The 22,244-nt window shown below is 38.4% G+C and overlaps 1 protein-coding gene across 4 annotated transcripts in view; it reads left to right on the top strand.

The window, feature by feature from the left end:
• Nucleotides 1–22,244, top strand: part of WDFY3 (WD repeat and FYVE domain containing 3) — a 165,002-nt gene that overhangs the window by 124,309 nt on the left and 18,449 nt on the right. For 3 of the 4 annotated variants that reach the window (XM_051619236.1, XM_051619234.1, XM_051619233.1), the window contains 22 exons: nt 162–296; nt 2,160–2,339; nt 2,982–3,215; nt 5,419–5,518; nt 7,005–7,165; nt 7,725–7,954; nt 8,780–8,889; nt 9,677–9,859; nt 10,414–10,571; nt 11,756–11,833; nt 12,732–12,959; nt 13,720–13,773; nt 16,128–16,296; nt 16,510–16,673; nt 17,420–17,568; nt 17,837–17,957; nt 18,319–18,404; nt 18,760–18,840; nt 19,386–19,440; nt 19,788–19,907; nt 20,694–20,811; nt 21,923–22,029. In XM_051619236.1, the coding sequence (XP_051475196.1) occupies nt 162–296; nt 2,160–2,339; nt 2,982–3,215; nt 5,419–5,518; nt 7,005–7,165; nt 7,725–7,954; nt 8,780–8,889; nt 9,677–9,859; nt 10,414–10,571; nt 11,756–11,833; nt 12,732–12,959; nt 13,720–13,773; nt 16,128–16,296; nt 16,510–16,673; nt 17,420–17,568; nt 17,837–17,957; nt 18,319–18,404; nt 18,760–18,840; nt 19,386–19,440; nt 19,788–19,907; nt 20,694–20,811; nt 21,923–22,029 (3,021 nt within the window). The remainder of the gene's footprint in view (nt 1–161; nt 297–2,159; nt 2,340–2,981; nt 3,216–5,418; nt 5,519–7,004; nt 7,166–7,724; nt 7,955–8,779; nt 8,890–9,676; nt 9,860–10,413; nt 10,572–11,755; nt 11,834–12,731; nt 12,960–13,719; nt 13,774–16,127; nt 16,297–16,509; nt 16,674–17,419; nt 17,569–17,836; nt 17,958–18,318; nt 18,405–18,759; nt 18,841–19,385; nt 19,441–19,787; nt 19,908–20,693; nt 20,812–21,922; nt 22,030–22,244) is intronic. The other variant, XM_051619235.1, reaches the window with a different exon arrangement.

Raw genomic sequence — 22,244 nt, 5'->3', positions numbered from 1 at the left:
GAAATAATGCATTTTTTAGATACTGTAACATGAGTGTATAACGAGTGTATACTCACATGAGTGTATAATAGTGTATAATGTAGTTATAATAAAAAGCAGTATCAAATTGCACTGGAGAAAGGGATTATTTCATGTCTTCTTTCTTCTCTTTCACCTCTTAGTTTGATTTAGACTCTATTTGGACATTCATATTTGGAGTTCCTGCCTCCTGTGGCACCGTTACATCTTCAATACACAACGTTTGCACGGAAGCTGCCTTCTTGTTACTGGGAATGCTGAGGAGCATGCTGAATTCTGTAAGCATAAAAATTTTTACTCATATTTGAATATACACAGTTGTTTGAGTTTGCCATGTGGTCAAAAGCCAAATTAGAAAAGTTGAGGGTTTGTTAGTGTCATGGCAAACCCACCTGTGAGTTAGGCGAAAACCATCATTGTCGGTCAATTATTAAATCTATTTTTCTACTTTTGTAGAAATATTAGTGGCCACAAAATTAACACTGGTTTTGGGATTTTTCTCATAAAAAGGCTAGGCTTTGTGGTTTTTTGCAATTAAAACAAAATAAGAATGCAGAAGGATAAAATGCCTTTGGCAGAGATCACTGCATTTCTTTCCTGATTAACATCATGGGGGAACATTTCAGGCTCTATATCCCATCTGCTCAGAGCTATGAGAGTTGCAGATTTTGTGCATGAACCTTCCACATGCAGATCAGTCCCCTGACTATTAACAGCCACATGCAGGAGGAAGTGAATTTACTGCCAGGAAAATGTGTCATCTTCTCATCATTGAATCTAATGTCGAGAATAGTGAAAGTCGGTTTCTCAGTGGCAAAACATTGTATTTCCTTGGTGTCAGAGTGTGTTTTGTGCTGAAAATGACCTCATGAAACGTCTGAAAAGCTGTTCAGTTGTCTGTTTGGTTGTAACATGTTTGCAGTATGCTCTGAGAAGCATTGCTTCCATGTCTCTTGCTTGTTTACGTGTTCAGAAGTTTATTCTGGACGTGTGTGTTGGTTATGTGTTCCTGACCTGCTGCTGCACATGTTCCTGTTGTCATGTGTTCTGTCTCGTGCCAGTGACCTGTTCTGTCATGTCTGGTCCTCACCTGTTCGAACACATTAGTGACATGCTCAGAGACAGGTGCTCTCTCTTGTCTTGCTGTCTTGTCCTGTGTATGTTGAGATGTGCCATCAGATTTTTGGGTTGACATGAGTTGGATTATGTCTACTAAAATGTTTTGAATCAGTACATGTTAGGACATGTTTTTTCTTCGGTTTTGTAGATGTGGTCAGTCTCATATTTGTGACCTGCTCAAACACATGCTTAGGCATAGGTTACTGTCATGTGTTAGGCTGCCATGTGTTAGTGCTGTGGGATTATCATGTAGTCAGTCATGTCTGATTACATTTCATCATGTGGTTCAATTTGTTCCAGACTGTTCTATCTTGACATGTCCTGTTGTCATGTTCAGCTGTGTGCTTCTCATGCTTTTGTGATATGGTGACACACTGCTGTGTATTCAGTCACATGTTTGTCATGCTTGGACACATGTTCTCTTATCACATGTTCTGTTGTCACCTGTTGTAGGCCCATGGATATTTGGTTTATGTGGTAAAAGTTAGTCAATTGTCACCCATTCTGGAGGGAAGATTTAGCCATGTGTTTGAACGTTTGGTCAGGTGTTCATCATGTGATGACATACTCAGACACGCGTTCTGTCACATTAGGTCAAGTTTGTTACATGTTAATGATGTGCTTAAACACCTTTTCTGTCACTTGCTTGATCAGGTACTAGGTCACATATTCAGACACTGTGTCTTCAGTCATGTTTTATAGATGCAGGTTCAGTCTTGTGTTCCGGCAAGTGCTCCAACACATATTTGACATGTTACGGATTTGTTTTTCACATTTGGTTGTGTGCTTGGCCACATGTTGAGTCACTTGTTTCTTCTCTGCTTGAATAAGTTTATGTCCATATGGTTGATGGCATTTGGCCCCATCTTTGATCGTGTGTTGCGATCATGTGTTTCATTGCATGTTTGATAATGTGTTTGCATATTTGATGCTTCAGCTCCTCTTTCTGCAGCTCCTCTCTGAAATGAACATTCTTCAGTTAGTGCCATCTGTGCTAATGTGCTGTTTATTTTTCAACCCAGCCTTGGCAGTCAGAGGAAGAAGGCTCTTGGCTTCGAGAATATCCAGTCACCTTGATGCAGTTCTTTCGATATTTGTATCACAACGTGCCCGACCTCATTTCCTTGTGGATGAGTCCAGAGTTCCTGTGTGCACTGGCAGCCACAGTGTTTCCTTTCAACATCCGACCTTACTCCGAGATGGTAGGAAATCCAGTGAGCTAGCTGTTTGTTTTTCCTTTGGATGTTAACTTTGAGGCTTTATCAATTAACAGTCATACAAAGAGGAAGCTCCCCTTACCCTGCAGAAGGAGGTCATTATAGAGGCTGGGCTGGATGTTTTGTACTCAGGTTTTGGAACTGATAGAAGTACATGTTCAGTTGAAGGGCATTTGCTGTGCAGTGGTATCTGAAGCTTCATTATGGGGAAATTACATGGTTTAGTTGTTTTCCGAAGGGTCAGGTTTTTGACACTCATATGAACAATGTTGGCTTAGATTTACAAAAGCAAAAGAGACTGCATCATCCTATGCTTTTAGCCCTCTGTTCTGGATAGGCCTTTTTTTCTTGTTTGTTAAGTGAATATGAAATGTGATCTCTAGCTAATGCAACTCATGCCAATCCTCACTTATTACGGTTTCGTTAGGAAATACAAAAGTAGAATTTGGGTATTTCTCCTGGTTTGTATTATGGAACTGATCCTGAACATACCAATCTTGTAAAAAGGCTTCTTAGGAAGCAAAATGTGAAGTGAATAGCCTTAGAAAGACAAGTAAAGAATAGAGTAGCAAACAGACTGCTGTTAATTTGCTGATCTCCAGAGTTCTAACACACTGTTTTTCACAGGTCACTGATCTCGATGATGAAGTTGGGTCCCCAGCTGAAGAGTTTAAAGCCTTTGCAGCTGATTCTGGCATGAACAGGAGCCAATCAGAATACTGCAATGTTGGCACCAAGACATACCTAACCAACCATCCTGCCAAGAAGTTCGTGTTTGACTTCATGCGTGTGCTGATAATCGATAACTTATGTCTCACACCAGCAAGCAAACAAACTCCTCTGGTAGATCTTCTGCTAGAGGTAGAGTTTTTTTGGTGTTTTGTTTTGGTTTTGTACTTATTTGAATTTACTTTGACAGTTCCCTAAAATGCTTTCCTCTACTTACTCTTCAAAGTTAGAGGAGTTATGGCCTGGAATTCAGTAGAATCCTGCAAAAAAATTGTCATTAAATAATTGGGAGGAAAAAAAGGAACACTAGTGTCTCATAAACAGTAGTTTGTTCACCTTTCTTCAACAGCTTGGAAAAGCTACAAAAGCAAATGCAGAGGGTTTCTCTCAGCCTTCCTTTCTGTCCTTGCCTGTCTCTGCTCCCCAGCATTTGTGCATATCTGTGTGATGGTTACCTGGCTTGTTTCTTGCTATGCTCTGTTCTCCCCTCTACACCACAGCCCTACTGCCACTTCTGTTCATGGGCTCCTTAACTTTCATTTGGCCAGTCAAATGACTCTGTTAGTTGCTGAGCACACAGAGCCAATCTTTTATTTCTATTTTGTGCTCACTTTAGAGTAGCCATAATCTTATTTGGGCATCCTAGGCAATACTTGCTTTTGTCTGGAAATAAGTAGTAGAACACAACTCTAGGTGTTCAGCATGAGAAATTGTAGCTTTGTTTAAGTTTTATTTTTGTGGAATATGATTAATTTGTTAAACACCTTTCAGATCATGACAGCTGTATTGGTTTTGTTGAAAATACAAAATCCCTGCAAATCCGTGCAGAAATATTAAGGCTTCTGTTATGTTCACACTAGATAAAATGAAGTGGCAGACATATGGCACCATATGCTATAAAAATTCACATAATAACTGCATTATCTTCCTGTACATTATATTTAAAAGTTTGTGACACCTGCAGAAAGCATCCTCCTGTTAATGATGAGGCAGGGAATGAGGAGTTCAGTTACTGTTTAACTTGTCTACATCTCTCTTTCTTTAGTCAATCTGTTTAGAAATATTCAGTTCACATCAATTCACATTCTCCCTTGACCTACCAGTTTCTTACCTTGTTGATCTGTGGCCAAGTCTTCTTGATTTTTTTGATAGTTAACAGGAATTTTGGACAGCTTGTATATTTCCTAAGAAATTTCTTGGGACAGCTCAGCATCTCTTTGTTGTCACAAGTCAAAAAAATGAATTCTCAAGGGATGCAGTTTTATACAAACATCGGGATGCACATTTGAGGCCATGTTCAATTGGTTGCAGTTGCTTTACTGCTGTTCTAATGTATTATCACTCATCAGTGTTAATTACTGGCCTTTTAGTATAAACAGAAGAATGGATACTTACTGCTGAACTGTTACAGGGGAAGACAAAGCAGGTTTGCTTAATGTCATATTGCTTTCTAGAACTGTTTAAGTGAATCATTCAGTGAGGTATGATGATGTATGTACTGAATAACATTCGGTGATAGTGTTTTTTCCTTTTAATTCCAAAGGAAATTAGAAAGACTTAGCACATCCATCTATTATATGACTATACCAAGGCTGCTGTAGTAACATGCAGAACCCCAACTGAGGAGATCACAGTTTAATCTTTTCAGGTTGTGTTCTTTTCTTGGCAAAAGATAAATAAAAATAGTTCCTACTTTGTAAGACTGCATACAGCCAGTGTATGATTGATATACATTCGTAAATTTTTAGACAAGACTTCATAGGAGAGGTGGTCAAATGGATGGAACACCAATCCTAAGAAGGCAGGCTGAGAGAGTTGGGGTTGTACTGCTTGGAGATGAGAAGGCTCCAGGGAAACCTTACAGCAGCCTTCCAGTAGCTGAAGGGGCTACAGGAAAGCTGGGGAGGGACTTTTCTCAAGACCAATAGGACAAGGAGTAATGGTTTTAAGGTGAAAGAGGGGAGATTTAGGTTAAACATCAGGAAGAAGTTCTTTACTGTGTGAGTGGTGAGATACTGCAACATGTAGCCCAGAGAAGCTGTGGATGCCCCCTCCCTGGAAGTGTTCAAGGCCAGGTTGGATGGGGCTTTGAGCAACTTGGTCTGGTGGGCAGTGTCCCTGCCCATACCAGGGAGGCTGGATCTAGATGATCTTTAAGGTCCCTTCCAACCCAAATCACTCTATGATTCTGTGACATTTTACTTGAGACAAAATGCTAAAAGAAGAAAATAGTTCACAAGAGCCGAAAGTAAAAAAATTCACCCAGAACACCCTCCCCCTTCCTCTTTTTGCTCACTCCGAGTAAGTAATTATCTTAATGTATTTCTTTTATCAGGCTTCCCCTGAAAGATCAACACGAACACAGCAAAAGGAGTTCCAGACGTATGTTTTGGATGGAGTGATGGACCATTTACTTGCAGCTGATGTTTTATTGGGTAATATAGCAAAGTTTAATTACATATATGTTTAGTTGAGCAACAGGTTTTGATTATTTAACTTCATTAGTGTAGTCTTTTTTTAAAACTTGACTGTCTTTAATCTTTTTTCCTGCCCTTTCCTTTGATGTGTAAATGGTGTTGCTGCACTTGGGTATTCCCTCAATATCTCAGTTGTGCCGAAGCTGTAAAATAGATTATTAAAAAAAAATATGGGTTAAATCTTTTGGATATATAAGCCAGAGAAACTGCAATCACATCAAAAAGAAATGAAGCAAGGTCTTGTCCTTCTTGTAGAGGATCTGGAGCTTTTGTCAGTTTGTCATGGACGGGTAGGACTTCTTGTTTTTAAGTTAACTTTGTTTGCATTTCCTCCTGTAGTTTTATTAGGAATGCAGCACCCCAGAAAAAGCCTTTGGGTTTAGCACTCCATTGATCCAGTTAATAAATGGGCAGGAAGAGCATTAGAAGCCTGTAACTGGGATGTCAGTAGAGTGGGCTTTCCCACCAGAGCATGGGTTTTGATGTTCATGAACTGGCTTGAAGCAGTATTGCTGCTCAGGTGCCCAGTCAGACTTCATGGTGGCCTGCTGGACTTCCCAGAAGCTCTTGGTCTGATCTGTCTCCATCCTAGGTGTCATGGGGCAGCATACATTTCTGTTACAATGTATTTGGAAGGCTCCCTCTTTCTTGCAGCAGCAGTGATTTGTCTTTGGGTGAGGTGCATTAATAAAATAAATCCAGAATTGTGTTACATGAAGCTTTGAGTCAGGTTCTTATAAGGGCTACTTGCCTTTACAAGTACTTGTGTGCAGCCCAGGACCAGGACTTTGGCCTCCCCAGGCATTCCTTCTTCAAGGTTTTGCCAGCTTGCTCCAGGTGTGATGCTGTGAGTTGCTTTATATGCAGGTGGGGTAACAAGTGAATAAATGGAGATGAACTTCCAGTAAAATCAACAGCACTGGTATTTTATTATGTTTTTTTTTTTATGGAAGCGCTTGCACTTTTCAGGCTTTTCTTAATACAGCTGGACTGATGTTTACATACACACAGACACATGCAGCTGATGCACATTAGCTTGCAGTTTTATTGAACAAAGTGCAGTGAGGGAGAAGTGATGCCAGTTGGTATCACTTGTCATTTCAAGGTATTTAAAAATTATTTTATTTTTGGAAAAGCAAAAATAAAATTTTAAAAAAGCTGCAGGTGGTTCTTTACACATGCATCTCCAGTTGAAGGGGGTTCTGTATAAATATGATGCCTCTGGATCACAGGAGTATGATTTCTTCTGGAGCCTTCCCTCCCCAGTGTCCCCTGTTTTGGTCCTTGTCACTGTCAGCTTCAAACATTCGCTTACTATTGAAGTTCCTTGTAGGGAAGCCTCAAGGTTTTAGCTTTTTCTCTTTTACAGAATTCTAGAAAGCACATAAACACATGTGGGTCTTTTTGATAAATGAAGAAAACTTTGGGGTGTTTTGTTGCCTAGGTGAAGATGCATCTCTGCCTATAACAAGTGGAGGAAGCTACCAAGTGCTGGTGAACAATGTGTTTTATTTTACACAGCGTGTTGTAGATAAGCTTTGGCAGGGCATGTTCAACAAAGAATCCAAACTTCTTGTGGACTTCATAATCCAGCTCATTGCACAGGTAACAACGTTCTCTTATTAGCCTGCTTTCAAAAATGTTTTTGCAGGTTACATTAAAATCCTTGGAGTGATGTCACTAAGCAACCTACTAGTGGCACGTGTCAGGTCAGCAAAGTAGTACACTTTTCTTCCCCAGGCTTTCTCTCTTTTTCTTAAGCTTGCCTAATACCTCCTGTCACTGTGGAGTGCTTTAATATGGGAAAGTTGAGTCAAAACTGCTTTCAGTTTTAGAATTCCCCCAAAATAAACAAGAACATTTACCTCGCCTGAATTTTGGGAAGCTTCCTAAACTTACAGTGACAATTTTGGAAAGCTTCCTCATGCACTTTTACTGGAGATCAGTAGAAGACTTCTGCTGTTAGAAATCAGCACCATCTTTATAGATTTTAAAATTATAATGTATTAATGTCATTTCAGTCCTTGAAATTAATTGAATTTATGCCTTTAGTAAAGCACCAGTTTTGAAAATAGAGCGTAGGTCAATTCAGCAGAAGATTATTTGATAGTGAAGTGATTTTCTGCTTACTCTCTGATCTTGTGGTTTTTTTACTTCACATCAGTCAAAAAGAAGATCTCAGGGACTATCGCTGGATGCTATTTATCACTGCCTGAACAGGACCATCTTATATCAGTTCTCAAGGGCACACAAAACTGTTCCTCAGCAAGTGGCTCTCCTTGATTCCCTAAGGGTTCTTACTGTGAACAGAAACTTAATTTTGGGACCTGGAAATCATGATCAAGAGTTCATCAGTTGCCTAGCTCACTGCTTGATTAATCTTCACGTGGGAAGGTAAATACCTCGGATGGACGTTCATTCCGGAACTTCCTGTGAAATATTAAAATCACTTGTTCTCTCTCAGCAGTGACACACACCTTGCAAATAAGTCAACAAGTTCTGGATGACACTTTATTCTGTGAATCAAAATCAGGTTTTAAGAGCCCAGGTAGAGAGAACATCCTTACCTCCTTTTACACAAGTGTTTTAAAATACTGTCCAAGTGCTTATTTAGCCATTTAGTTGTTACGCTTTGATAATTTAAAATGTTTTCAAGGTAGAAACACTAGGGCTAAGTAATTAATAGTCAAAAGGGGTCTGTCACTAGATTTATTGTATACTGAATGGTTTTGTATAAATTCCATGTCTTAGTACTTGGATGTATGGCATTGAATAAGTCCAGCCAGGCATTAAATCAGATGCCCTTGACAAATGCTGTAGACACCCACTTTTCTGCATTGCTACAAATGTCTGCCAGGCATTTTCATTTTTTTCTTTCCAAAAAGGATGTACAACTTGTTTCATCCAAAGGTATTTAGGAAGCATCAGCAGCAGAAACCCTCGTGTTCTCCATTTGTGGCCTCAGCAGTTTTGTGGTTTTTTTTAAATATTGCCGTGTTTCTCCAGCAACATCAGTGACTATGGTGTGTTATTTTTCATAAACCTTCAGCTTGGCTTGTGACCACAGATTATCAGAACTCAAGTGGCCATTAGTGAAGATACATTGCTGTAGTAGCACGTATTAATCTTTGTGATACTGTGCAGGGAATAAAATGTTTTAGCTTGTTGGGCTTTTTTGTAATTTTTTTTTTCTGATTATTGTTAATTGTGTATTTGTAGCAACGTTGATGGGTTTGGATTGGAAGCAGAAGCCAGGATGACAACTTGGCACATTATGATCCCCTCTGATATAGAACCAGATGGAGTCTACAATCAAGATGTGAGCGAAGGTAATCTGAGAGTGACAAAGCCACAGATGTCTGCTTCTGCTGCTTCTGTATTGTCATCACTCATCTTTTACCCCAGTTACTCTTAGGGCGGGGTGGGGGAGAGGGTATGTGTACATAAAAATAGATTAAAAATAGTTTAAAAAACACTTAAAAGCACCAAGACAGACATATCCAGGATAAGTTAGTATTCTGTTAAAATAGCAAGAGCTCTTTATTTTTTTCTGAACATGCACCAGAATTGGAAATACTGCTTTGTATGCACTGAGTTGAATGCAGTAGAAATGGGTCATTTGAAGTGTGCACCAGCGGTTTTGTAACAACTGGATCTTACATAAGTATAAGTAAAAATATTGGTGTAAGCTCTAAAATTATTATTCATTGGCATCCTCAGGATCTTTCACTCAAAGGAAAATTGTGCAGATGTGTGCTTGTGTAAAAATACTAAAGCATAATGTGTGACTGCAATTATGTATCTGTATATAGACGTATACTTCTGTAAGATCTTTTTAAATCTCATTTTGCTAGTGGATGGGTATGGGAGAAGAATCATAACTAATCAGAGCTGGTATTTCAGTTTCACAAAGAGCAAATTGGCAAAATTAACTGTTAGATACCTTCTGATAGCATATAATAGCAAAAAAGAACATTCTGTCCATCAGCATTTCACAAGTCATGCAAGAGGGCAACTAGAGTATAATGGCAGTTATTATTCAGTTCATTACTGTAAAGATAGCGAATCTATAAGAACTATAGAGATCTTGCCGTTTGTGATCTTGTACCTATGCAGGTCGCCAGCTTCTTTTAAAAGCCATAAACAGAGTGTGGACAGAGCTGATCAACAGTAAGAAGCAGGTTTTAGAAGAGGTTTTCAAAGTGACACTACCTGTCAATGATCGTGGCCACGTGGATATAACTGTTGCAAGACCTTTTATTGAGGAAGCAAGTTTAAAGTGTTGGCAAAATCATTTGGGTAAGTGTAACTGAGGTTTTATCTGCCCTGAATTATATATTTCCCTGAAGTGAATGATATTATTAGCTTTTGGGTAGTGGCAAGTACACTAACCTGTCATCATTTCATGTCTTTCATTCAGAAACTGTACTGTGCACACAGGGCCTTTATTCAACACTATCAGTGGTCACCACAGCATCCTGTGTTTGTGAGTTAGCATGCACCACATAGCATATTGTGGATTACACTGATGAGTCATTTAGCTCCTTCCCATGAACACTTGTATTGGGGTGAACTGTGTTACCATTCTCAGGATTGGATGTGGCAGGCAGGGAGGGGAACCCCACTTGAGCTTGTCTGGGTGCAGCCTGCAAACTCTCAGTCTGGTGTTACAATTGAAAACGTGTGACTGATCAGCAGTGGCACTGTGGGGGGTTGGAACTAGATGATCTTTAAGGTCCCTTCCAACCCAAACCACTGTATAATTCTATTATTTTAAAAAACAGCTATAATGTGGGGAGGGGAAAGAAAACCTACCTAGAAAGCACTCCAAACATTTAATATTTGTTTTTCAGCTCATGAGAAGAAATGCATCAGTAGAGGGGAGGCTTTGGTTCCAACCACACAGTCCAAACTTTCACGAGTTAGTAGTGGGTTTGGCCTCTCTAAGCTAACTGGTTCCAGGAGAAGCCGTAAGGAGAGTGGGCTCAATAAACATAATCTCTCTACACAGGTAATTTCTGTCAATAAGATGCATTCTAAAATCCAGCAATATATGTTGAGAGTTTGTGGTAAATATCCCAATATAAGGAATCCTGTAAAGGTTGAAATGGTATCTGGTACTTGATTTTCCTCCTCTTGAATATCCAGACTGGCATCTGGCTTTTGCGTGTCCTAATCTAGTAGGTATATCTGCATATCTGTAACGTTAAGCCAAGAATTAAACTCTTAGTTGTTGGGAAGACTGCTCGACTGCTTCTGGTTGCATATATGCTTTATTGCTTTACTAGTCTGGGTCTTAAATTCATTTTGCAATAGCACTCTGAAATGGAAGCTGTGAGATAGATGCTTGTCCTTTTTTCCATGCTGCCCCCGTGATTATTTGCTTTAGGAAAGTCCTTATATAAATGTGTATATATCATGGCTAAAAAAATGCTGCTTTGCACTGTTTTTACTGCGAAGAGTTCAGCAAAACAATATGTGAAGGTAGAACTGGACATCTGCTTTACAAACGTACTTGCTTAAGAAATAAAGTAAAATAAAAAAGTTAGACTATAGTAGCACAGCAGTGGTGCTCTCAGTAGGACAGTACCTAGTGGGGCATTGCAAGGGTTTGGTGTGAAGCGTTTGAGGCATTTTAAACAAAGGAAAGAGAGGGATTTTAAAGTTTGGGAGGATTGAGTGCTTATTGTATTTAGCATGTAGATTTGATAAAATAAAGAATTCTCGGTGCCCTCAGTCCTTGGTGAGCAAGCATGCACATCAGAATGAAAAGGGAGAAACGGTGATCACTGACTCACTGAGCTGACAGGAGCCGTTGCTGACTGTGCCAGTAGAGGGTGCAAAAAGAGAGAACAGGCACTATTACTTAAAAGGCAATAGGGAGAAGTAGTAATATTGTCAGTGTTAATCTTCAGCTGTTTGGAAATGTTCTGTCCTGTGTTTGGAATATTTTCCAGATATTGGCTAGTTTCTTTTAAAGGATATTCCTATATATTAATTTACTGTCTTTTAAAAAAAAATAAAACCAACATTAAATACTGTTGCATACAGTATTTTGAAATTCATCATCTAAGTAATTTTTTTAAAAACAACTGTCCTTAGTGAGCAAGGTTTAGCAAGGTGATGTTTTCATAGGTTTTTCATTCAAACAAAACCTGCTTTTACATAATGTCATTCTGTCCTCTTTTTTATTAGGAAATTTCCCAGTGGATGTTTACTCATATTGCAGTGGTTCGGGACCTGGTTGATATGCAGTATAAGGAATACCAGGAGGTATGGTTCAGAGGAATAATTACCAGATACTGATACTTTGACCTGTTAGGTTATACCAATCCCATTTCTCAGTATGGGGCCTGTAAAATATGACATTGTCATCGGTGAAATGATTGAATGTTTAGATACAGTTGTTATTTTAAAGGGCTTTTGACATGCAATAAAATAAACTCATTTTGATCTGGTTGTAGATGAAGACTCTTGTAGCAGTATTACATAAGTTAAATCTTAATTTCTTTAAGAAGCTTAGGTAGTCTGTCCTTAGAAGCAGCAAAAAGAAGGGAGATTGGAAAAATGCTAGAATATGGTTTCTTTCTAAAACGTTGTACAACAACTTAAGAGGAGATGGGGAGAAGCACTGTGTACAAACACTGCTTCTGTAGTAACACAAAAAGAAATTAAATCACTGCATGACTTGGGAAAGGTACTGTAAAGTGGCCGCTCTGTACCTTCCAGAATGAAATCATTGCACCCTGTGGTTTCTTCCAAACGTCCAGTGACCTTTGGTTGAAACTAGTTGCTGAGCTGCATGCTATAAATCTTAAGAAATCAGCTTCCAAGATAAGCTAGTCACTGAAAGCAATTAATTAAAAAACAAAAACACCCAACTTTCCTTTATTCAACTTCTCTCTCCAATGTAAATAAAGGCAGGGAAGACCTCGTACATTTTTTTGTTTTCATTCTTAAAATCTTTTTTCAAAATCTGGATTATTGTTGCATTTCTTTCACATTTGCCATTTAGAAATATGTTCAGTTAAAGACACAAACCAAAAGCAGAGCTAGAATTCTGAATTATTACACATTTTTCTGTAATGTGGTGAAATCATATGTGAAATTACATCAGAGACAGGCTTAAAAGTATCACTCCTGATGCATATACAAATGTCTTCGTACTCAGCGTCAGCAGAATGCATTAAAATATGTGACAGAAGAGTGGTCTCAAATTGAGTACGAGTTACTACGTGAGCGAGGTTTGTGGGGTCCCCCCATTGGCTCCCACCTTGACAAGTGGATGTTGGAGATGACTGAAGGTCCCTGCAGAATGAGGAAGAAGATGGTGCGAAATGACATGTTTTATGTTCAGTATCCCTACATGCCTGAAGCTGAGCAAGAAACAAATTTGTTGGTAAGTATTCAGGATCTTGTGGTTTTATGCCCTGTTGTAAATTCTGTTATTTTTTTTTTAAGAAACATGTTCTATTTTGTTGGTATTATCTGTCTGTATGTCCTAAAGGGTTTGTGAGCTCCAGTTGTTCCTCACAGTGTGTTTAGGGAAGGGACTGAATCGTATGGCTCAAGACTAGCGATTGCAACATAAGATGAGGTGTGTGTGCATCAAATCAAGCAAGTGAACAGCAGAGGCACCTTCACAGAGCTCTAGAGCCTGAGAAATACCATAACTGTGGGAGGTTTCAGCCTGAGTTCTTGGCCTTATGCTAGATAACATGGTAAACAGTGATCTGAAATAAATGGGCTACAGGCTTCAGTTGGGGAGCATTTGTGAAACGTACTTTCCTCCATCCACAAATGTGAACATGTGCTGTGTAGCAGAAATGTGTGCGGCCTTTGAAAGCGTGGCAGTTAGTTCCTGCTAATTTTGAAACATCACTTCTGAGAAACAGAGCAGTCTTTATTGTCTTTTTAGGCACGCGTGCAGATTTTTTTTTCCTCAAATTAGAGCCTGAGTGTCCAAGTACTTGAAACAAGAAAAAAATAGTAACATTCAGTCAGTTTGAAACCATTAGGAATATTTGTCTGCTTTCAGTCTGGCACATCATAGCTGTAGTGACAGTCTGATTCGCACAAAGTGGAGAACATGCCAATGTCATACATTCTTTTCAAGTGTTCTTTCTCTGATGCTTATATAATTGATGCCCTGTTTTCAGTCTGACTTCTCAAGTAGAATTCCTGAGACATCTGATGATACCATTCCTCAAAAGGTAAAGAAAACAAGTACACTGACTGAAAGAATGTAAAATAAGTACAACTTTTTTTTTTTCCTCCTGCATGCTAGGCAGTCTTAATAAGGCTTCTGTGTTTGGCTTTCAACTTACTCTTTCAGTAATTTCCAGGCCTAAAGGTTTTTCCAGTAATCACATTAGAAGATGTTACTGTGCTCTCCTCAACCTTCACCTAATAAAACTTTCTGTAGATCTTTGCTGCACACTAACAGGCTGTGTTGGGCTGTGCTATCACTATTCTCACTGTGTAAAGTGTTGTGGCTTTGGGATCTGAACTAATGGTCAGTGAAATATGTTTAGTAATGGGCAACACAGTTGCTTGGAAAGCACTTAGAGCAAGAGTGTTTGTAGGAGAAGATGTGGTGAGCAGTGTTTCTTCTTTTTTGGCTATAATGAGCTGTAACAGGCCTACTTTTGTTAGAGCCCAAATTAATTTTGTCTTAGCTGACTCTTCTCATTTTTACTATTAATGAAACATACACATTTGTTACAAAAATAGGAATCCTGCCTTCAAAACAACAGACTTCTTTGGAAGTGGCTGCTCTACAAGCATTTCAGTATTCTGCTGCTTCTCTGTTAATTACATTCTCAGTCTTGCCCATCACTAAGTATAATATGTAATGTGCATTCACTTATTTTGAATTACATTCAACAATAAACTAATATGTATAAATTTAAGTCTGTTATGCAGAATATCAAATATAAATTGTTACCATTTTCCTTTCTTCATGTTAGCAGTGCTGGTTAGGATTTCTCTTTGTAGGCTGTACACAGAGGTTTTAAGCATCCTTAAGTGGCATTTTTATGGTGATAAGGGCTGAAGATTTGAACATAAGTGAGCAAATTATATCACAGTGCCTTTTTTTTTTTTGGGGGGGGGAAGGGGAGGGCAGCCAAAGTGACCTGAAATAATAAATCTCCGTGTTGCTGATATTAATCATCCCAAACATCCACTTGTAATAAAGCTAGTTTGATTTTATGGGTCATTTAGTTTCCTGCTATACTATCATACAGAGAAAAAAAATGAACAAACAACAAAAAAATTAAAAATCACATATTATGTGTGTTCAGTTATTACTGCAAAAGCAGACAAGGGAAAATCTTGACTGAAATGGCAGTAATATTCTACAATTATACATAATCCAAGCATTGGACTGGATTAATAATAATAATAATAATATTTTGTAATTAGCCGAACCTAATTTCAAAATTCATGGAAAATCATGCTACAAACCAAATAATTATTTGTGATGGAGAACTGAACACATTCTCACAAAGCTTTCTAGAGTTGGAGGACTAGGGCTAAACAGTAGTAAGAAAAGAAAATTTTCAACTGCAGTATAAAATCAGTGGGTTTTCATCCATCCATGTGTATAGAGTGTTTTCGTTTTGGAAAGGCTCTTGGCTTTTTTAGTACCTATTTTTTCTTAATCTGTATCTCCTGTGATCCTTCTGACATATTTGTTGTCCTCATTTAGTTATAACTTCTAGTTTGAATGCTATCTCCATGATCAAATGAGGAACATAAGAATTAGCCTGTGGTGGGGGTTGGGACGGACAAAGGAAAAAACAAAGAGAAAACCCAGTCAAAAAAACCCACATACACAGAAAAAACCCTCAAAAGAAACAACCCAAAACAAACAAACAAAAAACCCCACACCCCAAAACAACAAAAAAAACCAAACCACCACACCAACATAATTAAATGTATCATAAACTGTTGCTGTCACCCAAAAATACAAACAGTGCTTGAAGAATTACTTTGGTCAAATGGATACTCTTGTGCTGGCCTTCTGCCCACAAACTGTCAGAATCTTTACTGAAAAAAACCAACTGAATTAATTAAAATTTTTGGAGCCTTAAAGCTGTTCTCTGACTGCTGTTAGTTCAGATCAACTTCCACGTATTTGTCTTTCCTTGAGACAAATTTTAGTTTGAACTATTGCCTAGCAAAGAAGTCAGCTGGCTGACAAATAAGCTGCTCATGTTGTAAGGAGTTATGAAAGATGATAAAATGGCCCTCCAATTAAGCACAAGTATCCCAGCCTTTTTTTGCAGTTCATAATATACTGGCCACACTTCTTATGTCCCATATTGTAGGTTTATCTGCAGGTGTTTCTGCAACCTTTGAGTGGCTGAATAGCTCCCTTGCAAATTAGCTGAGAGATTAGGTCTGCTGAAGAGTATCTGTTTCAGTATGTGTTGGTGTATGACTGAGCACACACAAAACACTTGATGGGCATGAACTGGGCTCCACACGGTATTCCTGAAACACATTCACTGAAGTGAGTGAGGAGTTGACTGATCAAGAGATTTCTTCAATTATTTCTAAGAAACCTGCTCGTTACCGAAGAGCTATCAGTTACGACAGTAAGGAGTACTACATGCGCCTGGCTTCTGGAAACCCTGCAGTCTTTCAGGATGCTATAGAAGAGAATACAGTGGGTGAAACAACTCAGCAGGAGCCAGAACACGGGGAGGACACTATTGCAAGAGTCAAAGGTTAGATCATTTGTTCTGTCCTAAACTATTCTCTTTAAATTTATCTGCCTTTATATCTTCTCATGCATTTGCATTAAAATAAGTGTAAGGATCCTATAAGACTCTTATTTTTCTGTCTCAGGCATTGGATCAGTAATTTCAAAGATCAATTGTTTTTGCAAAGAGAATTTTTGTGTGTCAGGTTTTTTTTTCCTCTCTGTTCTTCTTTTCCAGGCCTAGTGAAGCCTCCCCTGAAGCGATCTCGCTCTGCTCCTGATGGAGGAGATGATGAGAACCAGGACCAATTGCAGGATCAAATTGTTGAGGGGAGTTCAATTGATGAAGAGGAGAAGACTGACAATACAACTCTACTTCGACTTCTTGAAGAAGGAGAGAAGGTACTTTGTACTTCAAACACACTAACCCGTTACTGTAGTGGAACTTCTGCATTACACTTCGCAAGCATGAATAAACATCCTAAGTGCCTTTCCTAATCTACAGCTGAGTTTGCTTAATAGTTCATCAGCTCCTTCCTCGATCTCAAATGTTTGCTCTGTTTCAAAGAGGTCCTGTGCTGGAAACCTTTTTTCCTGCTAGAGAAAGAAAGAACCTGTCCTGAAATGAAAGCTACAAGCTATACCATGCTTGGATTATATTCTGTCCATTGAATGTGTCCAGACAGAAAAAATACATTGAAAATATAAAATACTGAACTTGACAGGCTGTCTCTAATTAACTGTTTCCTTCATTAGACTGAAACCCCTTGATAATTAGTATTTTGTCCCCAAGAAGAGTGTTGCGTGAACATGCTGTGTATTTGGTGTTTCAGACTTTGTCTGAGTATACTAGTAAATACATTTGCGATCATAGTACAGTGGAACAGGCTGTAAGATATGATCAAGAAGCATGATGTGAGTGGATAAGCTGGTAAATGTATAAATCTGTGCTACACAGAGGAGGCTTTATTGAAGTCCCTTCTCAGCTGCTAATGGTGGGTGCTAGCTATATCTGATTAAGGGGAAAAGTAGATTTTTTGTTGTATCTGCAAATGATAAAACAGTGTCCAGGGCTTGTTATAACAAACCAATGGTTTGAGCCTGAGTTCATTAACCTGCTTTTGCTAAGTGTCTGCTTTTCATTACAGATTCAGCATATGTACCGCTGTGCTCGGGTTCAGGGCCTTGACACCAGTGAAGGGCTGCTCCTCTTTGGGAAAGAGCACTTCTATGTCATTGATGGATTTACCATGACAGCCACCAGAGAAATACGAGATATCGAGACACTGCCTCCAAAGTCAGTAGATTAATAGAAAGTTTCCTCAATCTTTAATAGCAAAAAGTATTTAATGACATTTTTGCGGACTCAACTCCAGAATCATGTCAGATTCAGAAAGAGCTCAGAAGCAGCTTCTTCTGTGCTCACAAACTGCTCAATGTAGTATGTTATGTTGTGAAAATCAGCTGTTTATATAACTGGACTCTCATATTAATTAAGAGAATGAATCTTTTAAATTATCTTCTTTTTAATCACTTCTTACTTGCCTATTTTTACTCATTTACAGGATGCATGAGCCAATTATACCTAGAGGAGCAAGGCAAGGTCCAAGTCAACTCAAAAGAACATGCAGCATTTTTGCATATGAAGATATCAAGGAAGTACATAAAAGGAGATACCTTTTGCAGGTACCTTAGATACTGTATTTGCATTAAGGAGTCAACCTTGGATTTTTTTGACAATGTCATTTTTAAAAAGTAAAATAAGTATATAACTGATCAGCATTTGGAAATGAAGCTATTCACTGTGTTGAAATTCAAGTGCTTAAGTCCTTGTTTGAGCATTTGGCTTATCGTGGTTTAGTATATTTGGTCTATTAGTGAATTTTAGCGTTTGAGAAACAAAACATCTGGCCACACTAAGCAAAGTCTGCTTTGCCATCATATGGTGTCAGGTGTAGTGCAGTGTGACTGAACTGATATGTGCCTGACCTTCAGAGGTGAGGAGCAGATTGTGTAAGCGTTGACATGGGTTTTTCTCTGTTTTCAGCCAATTGCAATTGAGGTTTTCTCAGGAGACGGACGGAACTATCTTCTAGCTTTCCAAAAAGGGGTTAGAAACAAAGTTTATCAAAGGTATTGTAAAATAAGTTATTTAATCTGAATATTTGCAAGTATCTGTCTTGAGCCATATTTGAGCCTCAGGAACCTAACAACCAGCAGCAAATTGCAGGAGTGGTGGGTGTTAGGCCATGGATGACCTGATAGCAACTTAGTGCTGTATGAAAGAACCACTAGGAAACACTAATGCCTGCATGCAGAACTTGAGATACGCCTTCAGTGAGAAAAGGGTCATTCCAGTTATGTTGAAGATGTTACATGGCTGCTCAAAACGATGTCTGTAACTGTACTAAATGCACTCAGCTTCTATGGAGAAGACATACAAAAGACAGAAACACTAATCTTAATCTCCTTTTAACTGCCAATGCAGGTTTTTGGCTGTGGTGCCATCTCTAACTGACAGTTCAGAGTCAGTGTCTGGACAAAGACCAAACACCAGCGTAGAGCAAGGGTAAGTGATTCTGTTCCTCACAAGCTCTCTAGCTCATCAGTTTCAAATAAATGATGCTCACGTTATAGTCAGAATTCACTGGAGAGTACTGCAACTTCAATTTAAAATTGGGCCTTACCAAAATAAATAACAATGTGCTCCATTTATTTTAAATGTCCTAATATTATGTGCAACATTGTTGTATCTTCTTACTAGTTAGTATATGCTACCAGGATGAATGTTATCGGTATACAGGTATGTCCTGAAAGGAACTGGAATTCCAAGGCCATTAGGTTTATCTAAGTTGTTAAAAGTATTTTCTTCTTGGGCAGCCTGTTAGATACATTTATACTAGCAGTCACTTGTGTAATTAATGTGCATAATTTTAACAGTCTGTGTTTAGAAAGAAAAAAAAAACAAAACTGCTAAAGCAAAAAGGAACGAAGCTGGGTTTTTCTAATTGTCACGATTTAAAAGTTTTAATCTTAAAACTTTGTGTTGCCATGTGAAGATGTAACCCAGATCTCACTGCTAAGTCAGAAAATGCACTTCCTTCTTCCCGTTAGGTCTGGATTGCTTAGCACTTTAGTGGGAGAAAAATCTGTTACTCAAAGATGGGAAGTAAGTATGAAAATTTTAGAATTTTCTTTTAAATTCAATTCCACATTTTGTATTGGTACATAATCAGTGCACAGAAGTTGCATCCTCTTATTCAAACAGGTGAAATACACTACTTTAGAAAGTATATCCCAGCATTTTAGTTGGTAGTATTTAGTGTCGTCATCAAATAGGAAATGGTTCTTCTGCTGAAAATGCAAGGGGAGGGACTGTAGTACAAGTAGAGTGAGCGTTGTAATAGTGAAGTTTGGTATGTCTGGGGAGAGATGAATGTTTGAGAGTCTGGCAGCATGGGCATTTGATTGTTGCAAAGTGAACATTTTACAGTGCTGTTATCTGTCTTCCTTAAGAGAGGAGAAATCAGTAACTTCCAGTACCTGATGCACTTAAACACTCTGGCGGGCAGATCCTATAATGATCTCATGCAGTACCCTGTCTTTCCCTGGATCCTCGCAGACTACGATTCAGAGGTAAATAAAATGCCTTGCCTGTAATGTTTTACATGTTGGAAGTTTTGCAACTATTAACAGCTTGCTTCTACTGCCTTGGTGAAACCAAAGCTTACCTTTATTGCCAGGTAGTTGATTTCATCTATTTTGTAATGTTCCTCTCACTAGTCAGTGGATAGGATATTAGAGATGTCCCATGCAGGCAGGTCCTTGGCTATGCTGATTTTAATGGACTGTGCACAGGTGAGAGCTGGGTTACATAGATTCCTCTAAGGCAGTAGCCTTTCTGTGTTGCAACAGTTCCTGTAAGTCTTTGCATTAGCTTTCTTCTGAATATGTGAAGGATGTTATGCCCACAGAGAAAGCATGCTTGTCCAGAAGACTGTAGGATGAGTTACTATGAAATCTGGCACCATGGTGAAGAATTTGTTTTTGAAAAAGATGAAACATCCTGTTAATGCTTTTGTGGGCAGCCATTGCTACCAGCCAGACGATAACATAAAATATTGTTAGAGTGCGTGTCGAGTATTCAAGAGCAGAATTAGGGGGAATTGAGGAATAGGATGAGGGGAGCAGGGTAGAAGTTATCCAGAGCCCAGATGTGACTTAAAATAAAAAACACTGGCACTCTCAGATCAGAATGAAGGACTGTTTTAATCATATACAACATTGCATCTGCTGTGTGTGTAGGAGAAGATTACAATCTTAGAAGGTATTTGGTGTTAAACACAGTATTCAGCAGTGTTGAAATGGCTTTTGGGTTGTTTCTTTTTTTTTATAAAGTTGGTGTCTGTTTTATTTTTAAAGGAACTGGATCTCACAAATCCCAAAACATTCAGAAACCTGGCCAAGCCCATGGGAGCTCAAACAGAAGACAGGTTAGCCCAGTACAAGAAACGATACAAAGATTGGGAAGATCCCAATGGTGAGTAACAATAAATCCTGCAGGAAGAGCAGAGGGATATGTGCCTGTCACATCATGGGAGGGAGTCTTGGATTTTTGTTATGGCTCAAGAAGTCTGCATGTGGATATGCAAAACTCTGTTGTGGTGTTTAGTGACTCTTCAAGAAATACTAAATTAGAGCAAAGATGTGTCTGTTTTCTTGCTGTGTTGTTTGTTTTAAATCCAAATGGCAGCTGTAGAACAGTTTGTTTAAAGGCTAGAATGGGGAAGCACGTGAAGTACACAATCAGCTGTCTCAACTAGTGCAGTTTGAGTGCTGGTGCAAGGCAGTAAGTTGTACAAAGAAATGGGAATACTTCTACATTAGCAGTGCTCTAGCTTTTTAATTTCTTAATGCATATTTTTTTGCTAAGGAAACTGCATTTTTTAGCTAAAAAAAACCCCCACAACTCTGAGGTGCAATTAAGTAATAAAGTTACCTATTCTTGATTTTAGAGCTTCCTTATGTGTTTAAAAAAAGCTTGTGTGTGTGGCAAGGCAGCTATTACACAAGACACTTAATTTTTGTGTGGTTTTCTTAAAGACAGAAGCCTGTTTAACCACTGCAGTGCTGTTCTGTATCAAACAACAGCAGGTGGCAAGGATGTTTATTTCTGGAAATGAATGTTCTAAGTGTATTTATGCAGATTTTTTGCCAGAAAATTAAAAAAGTAAAAGCTGGACAAAATCTGTACCAACAATTCTGAGACATGTTTCTACCCAAGCATTTAATGTAACCATTAAGACTAAGAGTTGGAAAAAAAATAAATGTTATTTTAGAAGAAATCACCATATCTGTGCTGTAACATTTAAATTAGTTGAAATAAAAAAATTACTAACCATTCGGTATTGCTCTGCAGTATCCCACTGGATTAGGGCTACTGAACTGCAGCCTAAACTCAAACGGTGTCTATGACAAAAATGAAAGTTTTCAGATGCTTGAGAATGAAAATTACAAATTCCAACTTTAAAGATGCCCAAGGTTACAGAGTATTTAAAATGCAGCACTAATTATTTTGTTGTTGTTGTTGTTAGTACTGATTTTGTCACCTAGTTGCTTTATTCTGTTTATGGTTTTTTAATCTTCTGCAGGGGAAACTCCAGCTTATCACTATGGGACCCACTATTCATCAGCCATGATAGTGGCTTCCTATCTTGTCCGGATGGAGCCTTTTACTCAGATTTTTTTACGGTTACAGGTAAAAATTACATCACCTCACTTGGTGTTTCTTTTCTACTGTAGAGGAAATTACAATCAATCGGCTTTGTTTCATCAAATACAGCAGAAGAAATGTTTTTAGTATTTATTATTGCCTGGGAGGTTTTTGATGTTTTTTTGTTGAAGTTGTAATGAAGTTCACTTTTTTTTTTCTTGCAGTTTGAATGTTTTTCTAAATATATGCTGAACAAAATA

This window comes from Apus apus, chromosome 4 (genome assembly GCF_020740795.1).
Source record: "Apus apus isolate bApuApu2 chromosome 4, bApuApu2.pri.cur, whole genome shotgun sequence".
In the NCBI taxonomy this organism is placed as follows: domain Eukaryota; kingdom Metazoa; phylum Chordata; class Aves; order Apodiformes; family Apodidae; genus Apus; species Apus apus.
Note: the sequence above shows the minus strand (reverse complement) of the source record. Positions and strands in the feature narration are given on the sequence as shown.